The sequence below is a fragment of the Macrosteles quadrilineatus genome, unplaced genomic scaffold (assembly GCF_028750875.1).
Source record: "Macrosteles quadrilineatus isolate MER2022 unplaced genomic scaffold, UCM_ALF_1.0 Scaffold_3__2_contigs__length_128488019, whole genome shotgun sequence".
In the NCBI taxonomy this organism is placed as follows: Eukaryota; Metazoa; Arthropoda; class Insecta; order Hemiptera; family Cicadellidae; genus Macrosteles; species Macrosteles quadrilineatus.
The window spans coordinates 11261699-11278795 of record NW_026542596.1 but is presented as its reverse complement, the minus strand read 5'-3'; the positions used below and the strand labels follow the sequence as shown (position 1 = coordinate 11278795).

At 35.9% G+C, this 17097-nt stretch overlaps 1 protein-coding gene across 1 annotated transcript in view; it reads left to right on the top strand.

The window, feature by feature from the left end:
• The window catches only part of LOC128990214 (solute carrier organic anion transporter family member 74D-like), a 56244-nt gene that overhangs the window by 25143 nt on the left and 14004 nt on the right, over positions 1-17097 (top strand). Inside the window, exons 2-6 of the mRNA XM_054412507.1 lie at positions 5073-6309; positions 10101-10226; positions 12133-12199; positions 14243-14405; positions 16716-16941. Of these exons, the coding sequence (XP_054268482.1) occupies positions 5082-6309; positions 10101-10226; positions 12133-12199; positions 14243-14405; positions 16716-16941 (1810 nt within the window). The 5' untranslated portion in view covers positions 5073-5081. The remainder of the gene's footprint in view (positions 1-5072; positions 6310-10100; positions 10227-12132; positions 12200-14242; positions 14406-16715; positions 16942-17097) is intronic.

Below are 17097 nucleotides of genomic sequence, written 5' to 3'. Positions count from 1 at the left end.
TTAACCTTACCTAACTAACCAAACGATATATCGAATGAAACAATCGATATATCGATCGATATTTTTATTCGAATGAATGTAGGACCTAAAGTAAAGTGCAGCCATTATATTTTATACATACGGTATAGCCAATGTACAATGCTAGTTAGGAATGTGTCCAATGCAAGGCAGGAGTCTGCTAGGAGCTAGAGTATTGAACCTCGGCCATTGTCCCAGTGAACCCACCTCTGTCACACAACAACTATTTGACTGTATAAAACACTGAACGAAACAGAGCTTATGAATTAACCAAACACCCTGTAACGTCGGCTTGTCCCTTGCAGAGGAACGAGGTTCAACCGAAATGAAATAAAATAAGAGACACACAACATCATGGTCCTATCGCAAAATTAAATAGGTACACCGCGTTCCAAAAAAAACTGAACAATTTCATTTACTCATAAAAAGTGTATTAACAATCACACGATAAACTAATTACATTTTAACTGACCCAAATATTCCTAAGTTTTGTTTGATATCATATGTGTTAATGATTTTCAACATGGTTGCCATTGTTGGCAGAAAGATAGTCAATACGGCTGTCCAATTCAGTCCACACTCTATGGCGCATTTCGTCAGTAATGTTAGTAAAGGCTGCATTTATTCTTTGCCTCAATTCTCAGACATCGGAAACTACTGTCTTATAAACTTATAAAATTGACAAATTTAACTCACATGCTGCACAGCGAACAGACTTTCGAGGGTCGTGAAGAAATAATTGTCGCACGTTTTCAATCAATTCATTTTGGATTTTCGGCCTACCTTTACCTTTTAAATGTTGTAAGCTTCCAGTTAACATAAATTTGTCATACCAGGCTCGAATGCTGTTCCGTGATGGAGGACGTCGACCATAGCGTCTTCTAAATGTTCTTTGCACTGCAATATCTGACTTACTTTGAATGTACCACTCAACGAATTGCGCTTTCTCTCGTGCGTTCATGGTGCCTGCTTAATGACAGGGCAATGTTTTTAAATTTCAAGTTTCAAGCGACAACAATGAATCAGCTGATAGTTACAATTGATATTGAACAAAACTTCATGAGCTCAGTTATGATATGATCACCTTCAAAGTAAACTAGGTATGCCTGGACGTATTATATAACAATTTAAAATTGTTAAGTTTTTTTGGGGACACGGTGTACTATGTAAATGGTATAAATATCAAATCATAAAGTTTGCAATGAAAAAAATCTAATAAATTAAATGCTCGTTCCAAGAAAGACAGAGTACTGGTCAAGAAAATATTAGTTTTCAATACCGGTACTCTGGCTATTTCAATCTGACCTAGACCAAAATCAAAATAAAGAAACATTACGATACCATTTTTGAGTGATTTTGAACACGCTTTTATACAAGTATGTGATGTGGTCTGAAAGAGTTCCGTAGAGGGCGAAAGAGTCTAAATATAATACAATGATTTTGTCTACGTTATAATTTTCCAATTTTGGGTGAGGTTAAACCGGAATCTACCACAAATTGACAGCTTTCCCCCTGCAATTAGTATGAGACGTAAATAAAATGCATTTGAGGAACAATGGACGATTTGTGACGCACGGATGCACCTAGCCTCAACGTGTGCGGCTTGTACTTCTGGTAGTTCTAGGAAGTGGAAGGTACTAATGTACTTGAAAGTATTCGAAAGCTTAGCTTTCATATGTGGTTTAGTTTAGTTTCAATCCCAACTTCGTGTGGCGACTCTGGTAATTCTCATGGGGAAAGATTCTATTTTAATTCGGATCAACGAAATGGAAATCAAATTGCAGAGCTAGGTGGAACAGAAGCTAGCAGACGTGGAGTAGGTTTCGTTTTTATAAGTGAGTTCATTTAAGTAAAATGCAAATAATTAATTTATCAGTATACAATTCTTACGCTATTTATCTTTTGAGTACAAAATGTAGGAGGAAAGACTTTAATTATAAATTATAAAATATTAACTGTCGGTAGATATGGCTAGTTGCTAGTTCAACCAACGAAACTTCGTAGTTTTTTTTCTTCAAGAAAACTGTCACGGTTAGGGGGGGGGGGGAGGGGCAGAAACGACTATATAACTAAAGAAGAGATGACAGAAGCAATATTGTTACGAACCAATAAATTTGGGGTGATATTTAACTTTCAATCGTAATACCGATAACTGGAATTTACAAAAAAATCCAATTATGCACAAAACTATTTCGAATTACAGTAATAAAAATTGTTTCAATGCTTTTCAGTGTACACAATTGATGAACAATTAGTTAGATGAAACGTCCTTAAGTATTTTGTAATTTAAGGATATTCATAAAATGTAGAATAATCATGATAGTTATGTTTATGTATTTCATGTCATGAATAATTTGTGATTTTTGTGAATTCGTAATATTTTCTTTTTCTTTATTGTTTAGGTGAAGTGGTAGAACATTTTGGCTATGGTAGATGTGTATACCATTAGTATACCGTCAATTTAAAGAAAAAAATTGTATCAAACTTTGTCCTCCTCCATTGCAAACGCAAAGCTTGAGTATAACTGCAATGAGCATTTTAAACTTATATGCCAATCCCATACGAAGGACGGGTACTCTGCTAGTATAATATTATAAATGTGAAAGTATATAAATGGTATATATAAAGTATATAATGTATATAAGTATATGAAAGTATATAAGTATATAATGTATATAAAGTATATATAAATATTTGCATTTATGACAACAGCTAATTTGAACTAAGCAGCAACAAAAACAATTGTGATACGCAATGAGAAATGTCAAAAGTATGATCGTGCACAGTTATGTTTATGTTTTTAATTTCATGAATTACTTGTGATATTTTGTGAATTTTTATAATTTATTTTTCTCTATTGTTTAGGTGAAGTGGTAGAACATTATGTCTATGGTAGATGTGTAATACTCTAGTATAGGCCACACTGTAAATTTAAAGAAGCAAATTTTATCAAACTGTGTTCTCCGCCATTCCATACGCAAAGCTTGAGTATAACTGCAATAAGCATTTTATAATTATATGCCAACCCCGTACGAAGGACGGGTACTCTGCTAGTGTAGAATAATTGTCTACCTGTATTACCTCGTCAATTTAAAACTGAGCCCCGGACATCCCGGCGCCAAAATGCAAACAATTTAACAGCTGTTCACACATAACTTGTTTGAGTTAATAATTATCCCTAGACCTCCTTCAATGAGAGGTTTGTGTGACTCTTCGACTGTTAAACATGAACAAGTTAGTGATCGAACCTAGGATTGTATTGTATTGTATTAATGGGCTGTTTAAAAGTAAGCTGAGGGATGAATTGGGTATTTATTACCTTTGACGTAGACAATGGTATTACACTAATGAATGGGGTACTGTTTCTTGTATTTTTGTGAACAATTGGGAAAACATGAAGGAGATAAAGTTTTAAAAAGTAAAATGTAAGAACGAGGGGATTTAATGACAATGTATGAGGAATTTCATACTTTCTTGAACGGAATCGTGAGAGGAAAATTTAATTCATACAATTAAACCGTAGAATTAAATGGTATTTCAATGACAAGTTTTTGGGGGTTTTGGCTTAGCTTAGACCGATTTGTAATCAAATTCGAAACTCTTAAACTTACGGGGTACCAAATCGTATTTTGTGTCAATATTTTCACTGAAAATTAGGATTTTAAATGTTTACCAAAAATGTTATTTTCCTATTGGGTGAGTGGTTAAAAAGGTAAACCGAGGATAAAAATGTATTTTTACAACAAGGTGCACCATATCTTTTATATTCAGGAGTTTGTTGCTCAATTCCCACTAACATTTTAATTCTCAAAATTAGACTAAAGAATATCGGTACTTTCTCATAATAAATAAGGAGAGAGAATGAAAAGTAAAAACCAAATTATGAAATAAGTACATTTACGACATCACGTGGCAGTTTTTTCGTCAATCAAATTATGGAAAAGATTGAATAAAAAGTCAACTTTGAGATTTTCACGTTAATCTTTGGGATGTGATATCGTGTTTGAAAACTAAATACATTACAAGAACTATTTGGAACCGTATATGCCATTGACTATAGATAGGATGACTCAATCTGGATAACCAAGTCGGGAAACCCATAGATAGTCCATCTAGACTAAGTCAATACGTATACCATAGCGTAGATACAGTATGTAGGCCTAGTTAGTAATAAAACCCACAGAAACCCCTCTACCAACTCATAATGTGAACGAACACAGTTTTTAGTCCACCATGAAGTTGGATAAAGTCAAAAGTCAACTCTATGATGAAATGTAATCTTATGACATAGTGTAGGATGTTGGATGGATATACAACAACACCAATGTGCTGTGATGTGATGGCGACTACCGACTTCACATGCCATTGACCTGGTTCTTCGGTCGGACGCGCTATTTTTACCGCCCAGACGTGTTTACTGTTCACTATTTCTGATCAGTCCCCATCAACAGTAGAATCCAGCTACTGACTTGTGTTTAACCATAGATTAGACAAAGGAGTAGATGTCACTGGCCCGAAAGTAAATATTTGTGTATTATTTATTTAAATGGAACAAACGTCCAAACAGTTTAGTTATTCCAATAGTAAAGGATTCGGGCCGGTGACGTAATTTGTTCACATTTATGATCCATACCTTTTCTGTTCTAATATTCGTGGTGTATTCATAAGAATAACGTAACTTTGGAAACCAGTGGGGCGGAGTCTTAGTAGAGTTTTCTAAATAAAATAGGATTTTGTTTATATGTGGTATATTGGCTATGCACCTACAAAATTTCAGCTCAGTTGGTCCAGTATTTTGAACGTAAATAATGTGACATACTAACAACATCCAAACGTTCGCGTTTATGATATTAGTAAAGTTGACCGAGTACATGATTGAAATTTATCGGAATTGGATCTGTTTGAAAATGAAACTCAAGCTGTAAAAAGTTATCTCAAATATCTACCACATTCCATACAGAAACTTCTGCAGTAGATAAAATATTTTGACTTATTTACTGTTTTGTTGGAATTGGATCTGAATCAATGTGTAACCGCCATTATTGTTTTTGCAGGTTTGGGTAATGCCAGAAGACAAGATGGTGGCGCCTTCACGTGGAGAAGAAGTGGTGTGGGACAAGCAAGTGACGAACGGCGGAGGCGCAGCCCTGCTGGCGGAGCACAACGGTGCAGCCATCACGGGGTCGCCGAGGAGGCCGGAGTCGCGGGGCGAAGACCTGCAGTGCGGTCTGGGAATGTGCACTCCCGGCTGGCTCCAGGTGTTCGCCTCCAAGCAGGCGTTCCTGGTCACATTCTGCGTCACCTGGGTGCTGCAGGGGATGTACTACACGTACTTCGTCAGCGTCATCACCACGATAGAGAAGCTGTTTCAGCTGCAGAGCAAGACCACAGGAGTGATCATGAGTGCAACGGAGATAGGTCAGATAGGCTCCTCGCTGCTGTTGACGTACTACGGCGGCCAGGGTCACCGACCCAAGTGGATCGCCTGTGGGATGGTTCTGTTCGCCGTCGCATCCTTCACCTGCTCCCTGCCGCACTTCATCTTCGGCGAACAGCTGATGCAGAGTAGAGAGACGATGTTCAACAGCATCACCCAGACGCCTAACTCCACCGTGATGAGGCCCGACGTCTGCCACGCCGCGGAGTTGTTCTCCCTCAACACTCCGGCGTTGGAGGAGTGTAGAGAGGAGGCGATGCAGGAGCAGAATGCGCAGACAAAGACGACAAAGAAAGTGCTGGTGATATTCTTCGTGAGTTTGTTAGGCGTGGGGATGGGACAGACCGCTGTGTACACACTAGGGATCCCCTACATAGACGACAACGTGGCTGGTAGAGAGTCGCCGTTGTACTTCGCTATCACTATCGGAGTGCGGATATTGGGACCAGCGCTAGGGTTCATCCTGGGGTCTCTGTGTACCCTGTTGTACGTCGACCTCTCCGTGGACCCTCCAGTGACTCCCAAGGACCCTCGATGGGTCGGCGCTTGGTGGTTGGGTCTCGTGTGCATCTCCGCGCTTCTGATGCTCGCGTCCTTAGCCATGTTTGCGTTTCCTAAAAGACTGAGTACTTGTAGAGTCGTCGCTCCTTCTGTGAAGAAGCGCGAACGCAAGAACCCCAGCCTCAGAGACTTTCCGAAAGCCATCAAGAGGTTGCTGAAGAACGACATCCTCATGTTTCGCACGGCCAGTAGTGTGCTGCACATTCTGCCCATCGCAGGGCTCTACACGTTCTTGCCCAAGTACCTAGAGTCGCAGTTCAGGCAGACAGCCCATACTGCCAACATGGTCTCTGGTTAGTATCTTGCATTTTTCTTCCAATCATTTTTTAAATACCAGCTCTTAAATTTATTTTATAAAAATAATCTTAAAAAAATACCTGTAGAACTAAAAAATACTTACCAAAATCGACAGTTTAAGGGTGTAACACTCTGAACTTGGACATCCAATATGATCGTAAGCCAACTCTTGGAGAACTTGATTACAGCAGCTGTTGTTTAATATTGTTTTTGGTGGACGTCACCATCGTCGAGATGGGAGAGCTGTTTGAGTTACACACATAATTCATTAGGCCATTAGGGGTTTTTTATTAGGCCTTATGTACTGTTTGTGACATATTTCAGTAAATGAATCAGTTCATGCAGTTTGGAAGAAATCCATAAGATTGGTGAACATTCTTAGTTGATAATCCTTTTAATTAAATGTGTTAATTTGCATTGACATATTTAGGCATGACACAGTAGTTTGTCACCACATTATGTAACCACAGATTGATTATTTACAGATCAAACGGATTACAGAAAAGTAAACCAAAACTCTTACAGCTAAGTATAATTCACCTAATAATATTTGGTGCAAAACTACACTCACGACGAGTCGGATTTGAACAAGATTTTTATCTGGACCAAAGGTGGTAAAATAATAAAACCCAACAGGCTCACGTGCAATCGGTTCTCCAACTCACTCACGTTCACGTTTGAAGTTGACCTTAAAAAATGACGTCATCGACAATATTCGCGGACTAATCGAATTTTACTTTCTAACCGGAGGCTACTTTCATTCTTTTGGCGAACGGCGCGGGAATCCCGGCATTGTATTGTCTAAAAATGCTGATTTAGTTGTAAAGTGCGTCATACACCTTCCAGCTTACCACTCTTACCAGAATTGTTGTTTAAAAGTATTGGTACGGCAAAGTAACTTATCAGTTGTCTCAGAACCATCAACAACTATAACAAGTTTAATAACAACTAAAGATGTCGACATTATATTGTATACATATCCGTTGTTTCGGCATTTTTCTATGTTTGCTTGCTAATGTCATCTGGTGAACCCACATTTCTGGTTGAACCCAACCAATCGACATTTTTTTCAATCTTGGCCAGGTCTCGCAATTCAGGCAGAAATTATGGACATGGATCCATATGATTGGTAAATTTTAAAGACTTGCTTTGAGATAATTTCACAAAGTATTCACCATACCTTAAAGTCTATTTTCTTAAAATGTTGTACATTTAACACATGAAAAGGATTTTTTTAAGTGTTCTACAATCTACATTCAACTATCTCAAAACATTGCCAGAAGTAGTTTGTTCATGTGTTTCGAGCATTCATTTGCTCGTCTTCATTTTCTACAAGTATCTGGTAGTTTTTGAGAATGCATTTTTCAATTGTCCTTAATATCACACTCTTATGCGAATTAGGCATTTTCTTGTAAAACAAAAATGTAAAAACATTAGGCTTACTTGCTTGGGCAATTTATACCCCAAGTCGTTGCGACATGCGGATCAATAGAACACGCCGGATCAATAGAACACGCTGATCAAGTGTATTTGCCAACACGATACAGTACTATCATAAAAAATCTTTCAAATTTTACAATAGGTTGGGAAGTCCTATAGAAAACGTTGTTTAAACTCAGTGGTAAACCACGTGTTTTGATAAGAGCCAACTTAAATAAACATTAATTTAACAATAATGCTTTGTTAATGTAAAACAGCTGATTAACTCTTGTTTTTTTTTTTTTTTTTAACTCTCATGTGTATTTTTGCTATCAAACACACGTGGTTATATTTAGTCGCCATTGGCACACTCAAACGTTTCCACAAGCATTGAATATGTTTTAAATTTCACAACAGGATAATGAAGTTTAATTGCACTGTTTAAAGTAAATAATAAAGCAGCATGTTCATAATAGACTATTTAGATCATAATAGGTAAATTGATTTGAGAATAACTAGTTATTTAAAAGTTCTGATTCATATATAGTTGTTTTAATTCCCAATCACATAAGATGAATATTATTTGTTATGACCTAATTTAGATTACGGAAATAAAATCTATAAAATACTTTGCCTATTTGATCAGTGGTAGTTTCCAAAAGGCGTGTAATACCAATAATTCCTCTGTATTATTTTATCAGTGGTGCTGTAGTCATCATTAGATTTTTTCCTTTGTTCTGTGTTTACTGTTGAGGTCGTATCTTGGCTTGATTTTGAACATACGCTATGCTCATTTGTTTAAATATACGTCATTATTTTATAACCATCATGACAACCCATAAGTCAAATGTTAAAATTTAAAAAACTTTAAGTCACTTTAAAATTGTATAGGCATAGTAAAAAATTAAAATTATTTCGTCTCAAACCTTCCAAACATTTGTCAAAATAACCTTGGTAGCTTTGGCTAAATTATGTTCAGCCATTATAGAGTGATAGTGTTAGAATGTTTCCACTGAAGCCGACCCCAAAGAGCTTAGCTTCGCTCCGCTCAATGAATGTATTTCTTCTTTCTTTTTAGTATGGTTGGAGATTAAGATGAAAATGAAAGTCATAGTTAGTTATAGTAAGTGATAATACAGCGGAAGTTGAGTGTGAGCGTGAGGAAGTTCTAATCTCTAGTCTCTACTATCACGTTATGACTGAGGACGTTAGGTTACGCTACAAGATTTTTGAGGCGTAGCACATTCTTCATTTTTTCATAACTCAAGTAAAGATAAGCCTAAGGCCAAAGGTTTGTGTTTAAACTTCGGTTTTTAAGATCAAGTGCAACTCTATTCGTGTCTCGCCTAGAAAATGTTGAGAGATAATCAGCTAAACTAAAGTATGTTTCTATCGCAAAATCATGTTGAAGTCCTCTCTTTGTATCGTGGTTAAAATCCCTCCGCAGAAACTCCAAAATCCATGACCAATCCAAAATCCAAGGGTTGTTCAACATCCGTTTCGTTTTATCCACTTACCAAACGTTTGTAGAATCTTAAAGGATTCTTCTCTGATTACTCGTATGTCAAGATTCATTGTGAGACACTGACACTAACAATATCCATGGGGTTTGGGGTTAGATCAAACCTAAACATAATTCATACTCACCAAGACAGATTCCTTCTCCTTTAAATAACAAGGACAAGTGTTTCTCTTCTCTAGCAATACCAAGGTTCCCAACATCAATTCATTTTGCATTGATTAAGCAAATATTGGCGAATACTAGTTAGATTAATATTTTGGGTTAAACAATGACATTCCCTTCACCAATCTCTCCTCTAGCATGTTGACATGTTAAATAGATGCAGCTAAACATTAATTTAACAATTTATATTTCCTTTTCAACAACTGGTAAGCAAACAACATAAACTAGAAATAATTAGATTTTATATATGACAGTACAACTAAAACGTTAATATGTGAGTTATGATGTGTTAATTATAGTGGTAGAAACACTCTTGTGTATATTAATACCAGCTCAACAGTCATTGCCGCTTGAGCAGCGGCCTAAGTGTGTGAAAGCCTGACTACTTTGCGATCTTAATAATACACAAAATAGCAATTTCTAAGATCATTTTCAATTTTCTACCAATATATCATTTGCCAATATCAGGAAAGTGACCTGGTCTAGTGGTAGAGCACGGGACTTAGATCCCCGAGGTCCCTGGTTCAAATCCCACCAATCACCAATGGATTTTATCCAAGTGAAAATTCCGCAACCTCTAGGACTTGCCTATATAAATGTGAATAAACGATGCTGGGTTCGAGCATAGCATCCTGTGTGTGATGTAACAGTATGACAAAAATTAATGTCAATAATGTGTTGCAGGCATTGGAGGCATCCTGGTGATGGGTCTGGGCATTATCATGTCAGGAGTATTCATCCTTAGAGTCAAGCCCAATGCAAGGTTTGTGGCCGCATGGATTGCCTTTACTGCCGTTGTCTACGCAATAGGTAAGTACCATGTTGAACTTTTTGTGAGAAAGAAATAGAAAGGAAATTTGCTTGCTGAGATTTCATGGCGCACCTTAGTGTCTAGGAGGAAAAGGCTATTGTCCGTTCACAAATTTAAGGCGGTTTGAGGCCCCCCAATCCTACACCACTTTTTTCTGCGTAAGAGTCTTCATCAGTGGTAGCCTTATTGCATTTTAGTCCCATAAGAGCAATGTTAACTTTTTGTAACAGAATTTCTACTGTTGTGATAAAATAATGATTGGGTGTAAAAATTAAGGTTTAGTGGTTCTCTAGGGAGTTAATATTTTAGTTTTGCCATTTCCTCTCCACCTAATAAGTTAATGATCATTAATTAAGCCTTATTAAATCATTTATTAAGAAAAGGTGAATATTACTTTCTTAATCCCTAGTACTCTATGTTATAAACCTAATTATAAATATTCAAAACTATAACTTTATAAATAACACCGACATGCTGAAATGATGGTACAGTATGTTCTGTCAAATTTAATATTGCTCTTATGGGACTAAAATCCAATATACCACTGATGAGGATGCTTAATGCCTAAGCTGCTATTTGACATTTTGACAAAAATCTCATCTGTTGAGCTATGTTAAAATGATAGGATCAAGATGTGGAAGGGATAGATTTCCACCCTTAAAACCATCGAAATTTTTTGAACGGTGGAGTATAGTGAAGGATGATTGTGGAATATAGTCTTAGATAATTTGATTATTTAGGAACAATCAGTTGAATGCCTTGTAATTAGGTACATTAACCTTTCAAAAAAACATCCTTAGGTAGTCACTAGAGGTGGGTCAGTTACATAGCTCCTACGGAACACAGCTCCATAACCTTGTCTCCCTGCGGCAAAACCATGTCTATGATGATTTATCGTTTTCTGCGATGCAAACTGGCACCGTAACAACATGTATCATTTGCTTAATGGAAAGTAACATCTTTGGCCTTGAAACCGGTTATAGAAAACCCCTTGAACACTGTGATTAGCAATTTGTGCTTTAGTACATATAATCACACAGGCCAATTCCAGCGGCCATATTAAATAGGTAATGGGTTCTGTGCTATGTAACCTGACAATTATGCTGTCGGGATTGTTGTTTTGTATATTGCCTGTATGATGTAGCAGGCAGCGTTATCGACAGTTGCTGATTTGAGGTACTCATTACCTCGGTGATCGATGCATGAAGACACTTGTACCAGATGTAAAATATCTTGAACTACGGTGCACTCTATGGTTTATTCACAATATTTAGGCAGTTAGAGTGGAAGTTCCCCTACCACTTTTTTTATTTAATGTTTGCTTTATCAGCTGTTGAACCATTATTTTATAGGCAAGGGTCAAGTGGAGAGGTCAGGGGATAGATATTTCTTTCCCTAAAACTGTCTAACTATTGTGAACAAAGTACATTTGAGTATAATCAATAAAATTAGCTGGTATTAAATAAACAAGTCTACTAACTTATTTGATAGTCACCCTTCCAACTGTTTTGACTGTAAATTATGTTTCCTGTAGTTGATATCAAGGATTCAATGTACAGCATATGTTTGTCCTATGTAAAACCAGTCAAAGGTAAAACTAAGGAATTAAGTTTTTAGTGAGTCGGTGGCTCAGTCGGTAGCGTCGCGGACTTCGGGCCCAAGGCAGCGATGTCGTGGGTTCGGATCCTGGTCACTGCCGATAACATTTTATCAGTACAGTTCACCTTTGTACTGTACCGGCTCACTCCTTGCTTTGCTGTTAACGATCCACGCACGGGCGCTTAGTCTATGTGGACGGGCAAATGCAAGGTTAAAAGAGGCCGCCAACCTCTTTTTTTAAAAAAAAAAAAAAAAAAAAAGTTAGAGGTTTTCAGACATGGAATTTCAGCAATTCTGAATTTTCAGGAATGGGGATCCTGATGACTATTGGATGTCCAATGGACGACTTTGCTGGTCTGAAAATAGGCGAAGGGTGAGTAAACGAAGACAAGGCACCCACACATTGTTACTGATATTTCTAGACATAAATTTGACTTTCAAAAGAGACTATTTGAGTTGCAAATGATCTAATAGTATGATCCCAACCAGTGTGTCTATTAGTGAAATGAAAGAGATGTTACAGAAACTACGTTAGATGTAAATCCTTCTTGTAGTTGCATGTTACAAAATATATACATCGATTCCCGTTTCAATATTTAGGCCAAGATAACTAATTATTTACGATTTAACTGACAATCTTATACTTAAAACAATTTCTTGTAAAAAAGATAGTATTTATGCCACATCATCTTGTCTATTACAATAATGTAAACAATGTTCCTTAAAAGCTGACCTGCAAAATACCACTTCAAAAATACAGTATAAATGTAAGCTGTGCTTATGGTTATTGAGGCATCCATTTCATAGATTAATTGATTTTTTTTCTCTTGGTCCAGAATCCAATACAGTACTTTGATAACATTACCATTAGTTTGTTATCAAAATAGCATTGCAAGAACATTGCTATATTTAAAACATATTTTTACTTCTTTGTGAATTAATAAATTTCCTAAGGTTCCCATATTTTTTACCTCCAAAACATTAAATTTTGCAATTTCTCTCGAAACTATCTTCTTTTTTGAGCTTACAAACACATAATTTAGGAGCCTAACGTAGAGCATGGATAATTCGTACGTCAAAGATCTGGACTTTCATTAATCCGTGATTGTCACTACAAAGAAATACAATTTTGTCCTGTCTTTTAAAACGTATTAAGGACTTTGAAAAAAAAATCACCAATAAAAATCTATAAAATAATGTAAACGTCTTTTGACTCTGAACAAGATTGTATAACCCCCATCGCTGTAAAAATAGCGGTTCAATAGTATATTACGTTACTAGTCCTGAAAATAGGTGTTTGCCGGACGAGTGTGGTCGTTCCCGTGCGAGACGAAGTTGAGTACGGAGTACCACATGAGTCTGGTAAACACATTTTGGACGAGTGACGTACGATATTTTACGATATACTACTAAATCCGTACAAATCCTTATAATATTTCCACCAACTAAAGGACTAAAAATCACTAGTCATAACCTCTTATGTTTTTGTTTATAACCACTCATTGCCACCTAAATACAATATAATCAGCTGATTGGTGTCCGGTAAAACTCATTGCAGTACAGTAGTACACAATGAAACCCCATTTGAATAAGCTGGTGGCAAACAGCTGTTTTCTGGATTAAATCCTTGCGTGGGAAGTTCGTCAAAATAATGTAGTGTGGCGTAAAAGTGATTGCAACTGTAGTAATTTTCCCCATAAAAATTTAAAGAAAAAAATTCGGATAAAAAATCATTTGACCAACTTTATTAAAACTATCGCAACTTTTGTTATTTTCCCCCTGAATTATCACACCCATGATAAGGGTTGTTTACAAGCTAATGGGAGAAAGTATGTGTCAAATTTCTGATACCGTCTATTTAACATTAGTATAAAAAACTACAACTTACACTCCCTGATTTACAATATACTATTTTTATTTGATGGTTTCTATTAGTTACCAAATAGCATAAAAACCAGTTTTAAAAATCCACATATTCCAAAATTTTCCCCAGCCCCGTGGATGAGGGAGCTTAAGATTACGTGGTTAACTGACTTTACTTAATTCTGACATGACAACCCTCCTCAACTAAGTCTTGTACTTCAGTTGCCTTCAGAATCTTAAAATCTTCAGAATGGAGTGTTGAATACAGCATTGTATGATGATTTTTTTAACAGAGTTTAACTGGTTTTGCTCGGAACATTTATTAAAAGCCCAATGGTCTGGGATAGTTGGGCCAACTCTCTCTCTTTCTCAGGATCGAACCAGCGACCTTTTTTTACTGAGTATTACAACTACTCAGCTACCCAGCTATGTGTTATTGTGGTAGACCTTACATTGTGGGTGGGGAGGAAGTAAAATGCATTTTACCCATTCACTTAAACCCTTACACACAACTTATTTGAGTCAGAATATTAATTCACTGTTTTCTGTTCAGTTTCAATGCAGCCAAGTTTGAGCCTCCCTGCAAGTTGGATTGTAACTGCAACATGGTGAAGTTCAACCCAGTGTGTGGCTCGGATAGGCTCACCTACTACTCCCCTTGTCATGCAGGCTGTCATAACTATACACTCAGCAAAGACTCGTCTATTGTAGAGCAGGTGGGTGAGAGGCAATGGCGGATTTGTTTATTTAGCACCTTTCTTCTACATGTAAGAGAATAAATGTACTAAATTACCATTATTACTGCCTGTCTTCTTCAGCTAAAAGTTTATGTATCACCCTATGTTTTTAAATTTTTGTATGTCCCAACTTTACCTCGGCGCTAGATTCTAGCCTTAACTGTTTCACGCATTACTTCAGGCTAGTCCTCTCTGGGGCCGGGGAATTATCACATAGATAAAATCCATATTGGTGATTAGTGGGATTAGTACCTGAGACCTCTGGCTGAGAAGCCGCGAGATCTACCACTAGACCCAAATATCACTCCCATATATCACACCTATTTACATTTTTCTGGTTTTTGTGGCTTATTTATGCCCGGGGTCTAAATTTTAGACTAATATTTACATTTGTAAATATTAATTAATGGATCAAACACCCTCCTACCCAGCTCTGTAATTTTCTAATTAATCTGCGTCATTGAAACTAACAAAACTGGAAACTAAATGACAAACCAGCAATATCACAGAGATCAAAGCATCAGCCCGACCAGGACCAAATCTAGCATTTGGGCGCCCCTAGGACCTATAACTTATTTCCACCAATAGTACGGTTAAAATTACTTTCCTAAAAATCTTTATAAAAATATCATGCATCACACGACAATGCAATTTTATCAATACAGTTTTTTTTTAGGAATTCACTTTGTTCCTGGGCGTAGTGAAAAGTTGTCTTCAAACTTAAACACATATTTAGCATTTTTATTTCTCAAATATTGTTTCCTGTTTTGAATACCTAACAAAATTTTACATGAACGATGTAACAAAAACTTTGCAGTACGAAGAACCAAAAGAGAAAACATAAAAATAGTAGCACAATTTATAAAAGGATCATTCATGTTTTCGCTGTATGACTGGTTTAGGGACTTTAGTACCCTAAACCCTAAAGGCTCGTCTATTCTACACAGGACTGGTTTACGAGCTACAAAGTATGTTTTGTTTCACTAAGCTCATAAACTAGCCAAGTGTATTAGCGACCCTCACTCGATGCACTTCTCGTTTGGTTAAAAGCGGGAATTGTATGTCAAACTCATTGACAATCCTGCTTATTCAGTTGCTGGCTAGAAGCTTGTAAATTCGCTCTGTGTAATTGAGACCATTAATTTATCAATAGAGATAATCTTAATAGCCTCAATAATGTAAATAAACTTACTCTTACTCTCTTACTCTTAAGGGGATATGGCACTGAAATAATGAATTTTTATTCAAAAAAGTGATTTTTAAAATTTGTCTATTATTTTTTATTTATAATGCTAAAAATAAGAAAAATTGGTCAAAAATAAAAATAAAATATTTTTTTGTGCTTAGGCTTTATTAAGAAAAATACGGAAGAAATTAAAAAAAAATCCGGTCATTGACTTATTTTAGTAATAATTATCATTATTCTTAATATTAATTATATAATAATTAAGTAATAATTACATAATAATATAATAAATAATAATAAAATGCTTGCATAAACAAAAAATTGATCCATAACTCAACAATAAGTATCATCACTGCCAAGTGTAACTTGAGCGTGCGATTCCCGCTAATCAGTTTTTTAGCGTCTTTAACTACTAAATTTGATATATCTTCAAAACGGTTTATGCTACATGATTCAAATTTTTACCAAGTGTTTAGAATGTCATTATCTAAATAATTAGGTAGAATTGTAAATGTATGTCTATTCTAAAGTTAAAAAAGATTTTTTTTATTTCCACAGAAAACCAATTTATTTTTTTTAAATTACAAAATGACCCATAAAAAATTAATAATTAAAGATACTGTTATAATTCTACCAAAATATTTAGAGGGCATTATTCCCTGCAAACTGATGGTTTAATGATTAAATCCAATAATTAGAACTGAAGTTATATCAAATTTAGTTAATTACCTAAAAAAAAAAATATTAAGGGTGTAACTTAACAAAAAAATTTACTTTTAACTACCTATTCTTATGACTATAAAACACATGGTATAAGTTTGAAAGACCTAGTGATAATGTTAAGGAAATTAGCATTTTCAGTGCCATATCCCCTTAACCTTATCTAAAGTTTAAAATAAAATTGGCTACAGATGTTCCTTAAAAAAAATTTAAGTGTCCTACACTATCCAATGTCAATGAGTTGGGGCAAAGTCAATGATTTATGTTACCACAACTATATTGTTATCAGTTGTCATGCACACCATTTATACATGTAAGTGGGGATCAACTTAAATAATCTCAAGACAAAAGTACTCAGGAAAAATAACAACTCTTCTGTTTAGTTCACAGAATGCTCTTGTATGGGGTCTGATGAACAAGTAACGGAGCGCATTGGTGTGTGTGAGAGTGACTGCAACAACTTCACTCTGTACATCGTCTTATTCTCCGTCTTTGTCTTTGTCCACTCGACTTCCGAAGTTGGCAGCATGCTTCTCATTCTTCGCTGTGTTGATCCCAAAGACAAAGCAATGGCCTTGGGTCTCATTCAGTTTGCTATCGGCCTTTTTGGTAATTTAGCAATTATCATTTATATATTGTTTTTAACTAAACATTTGTTTAGAATAGGCTAGTTAAAAATGTTTTAGAAGAGAGTTCAGTTGTACTATGTTAAAAACTCAAGGAGTGTAATGAATAGTTTTAGATACCCATTTTATTTAATCTTTT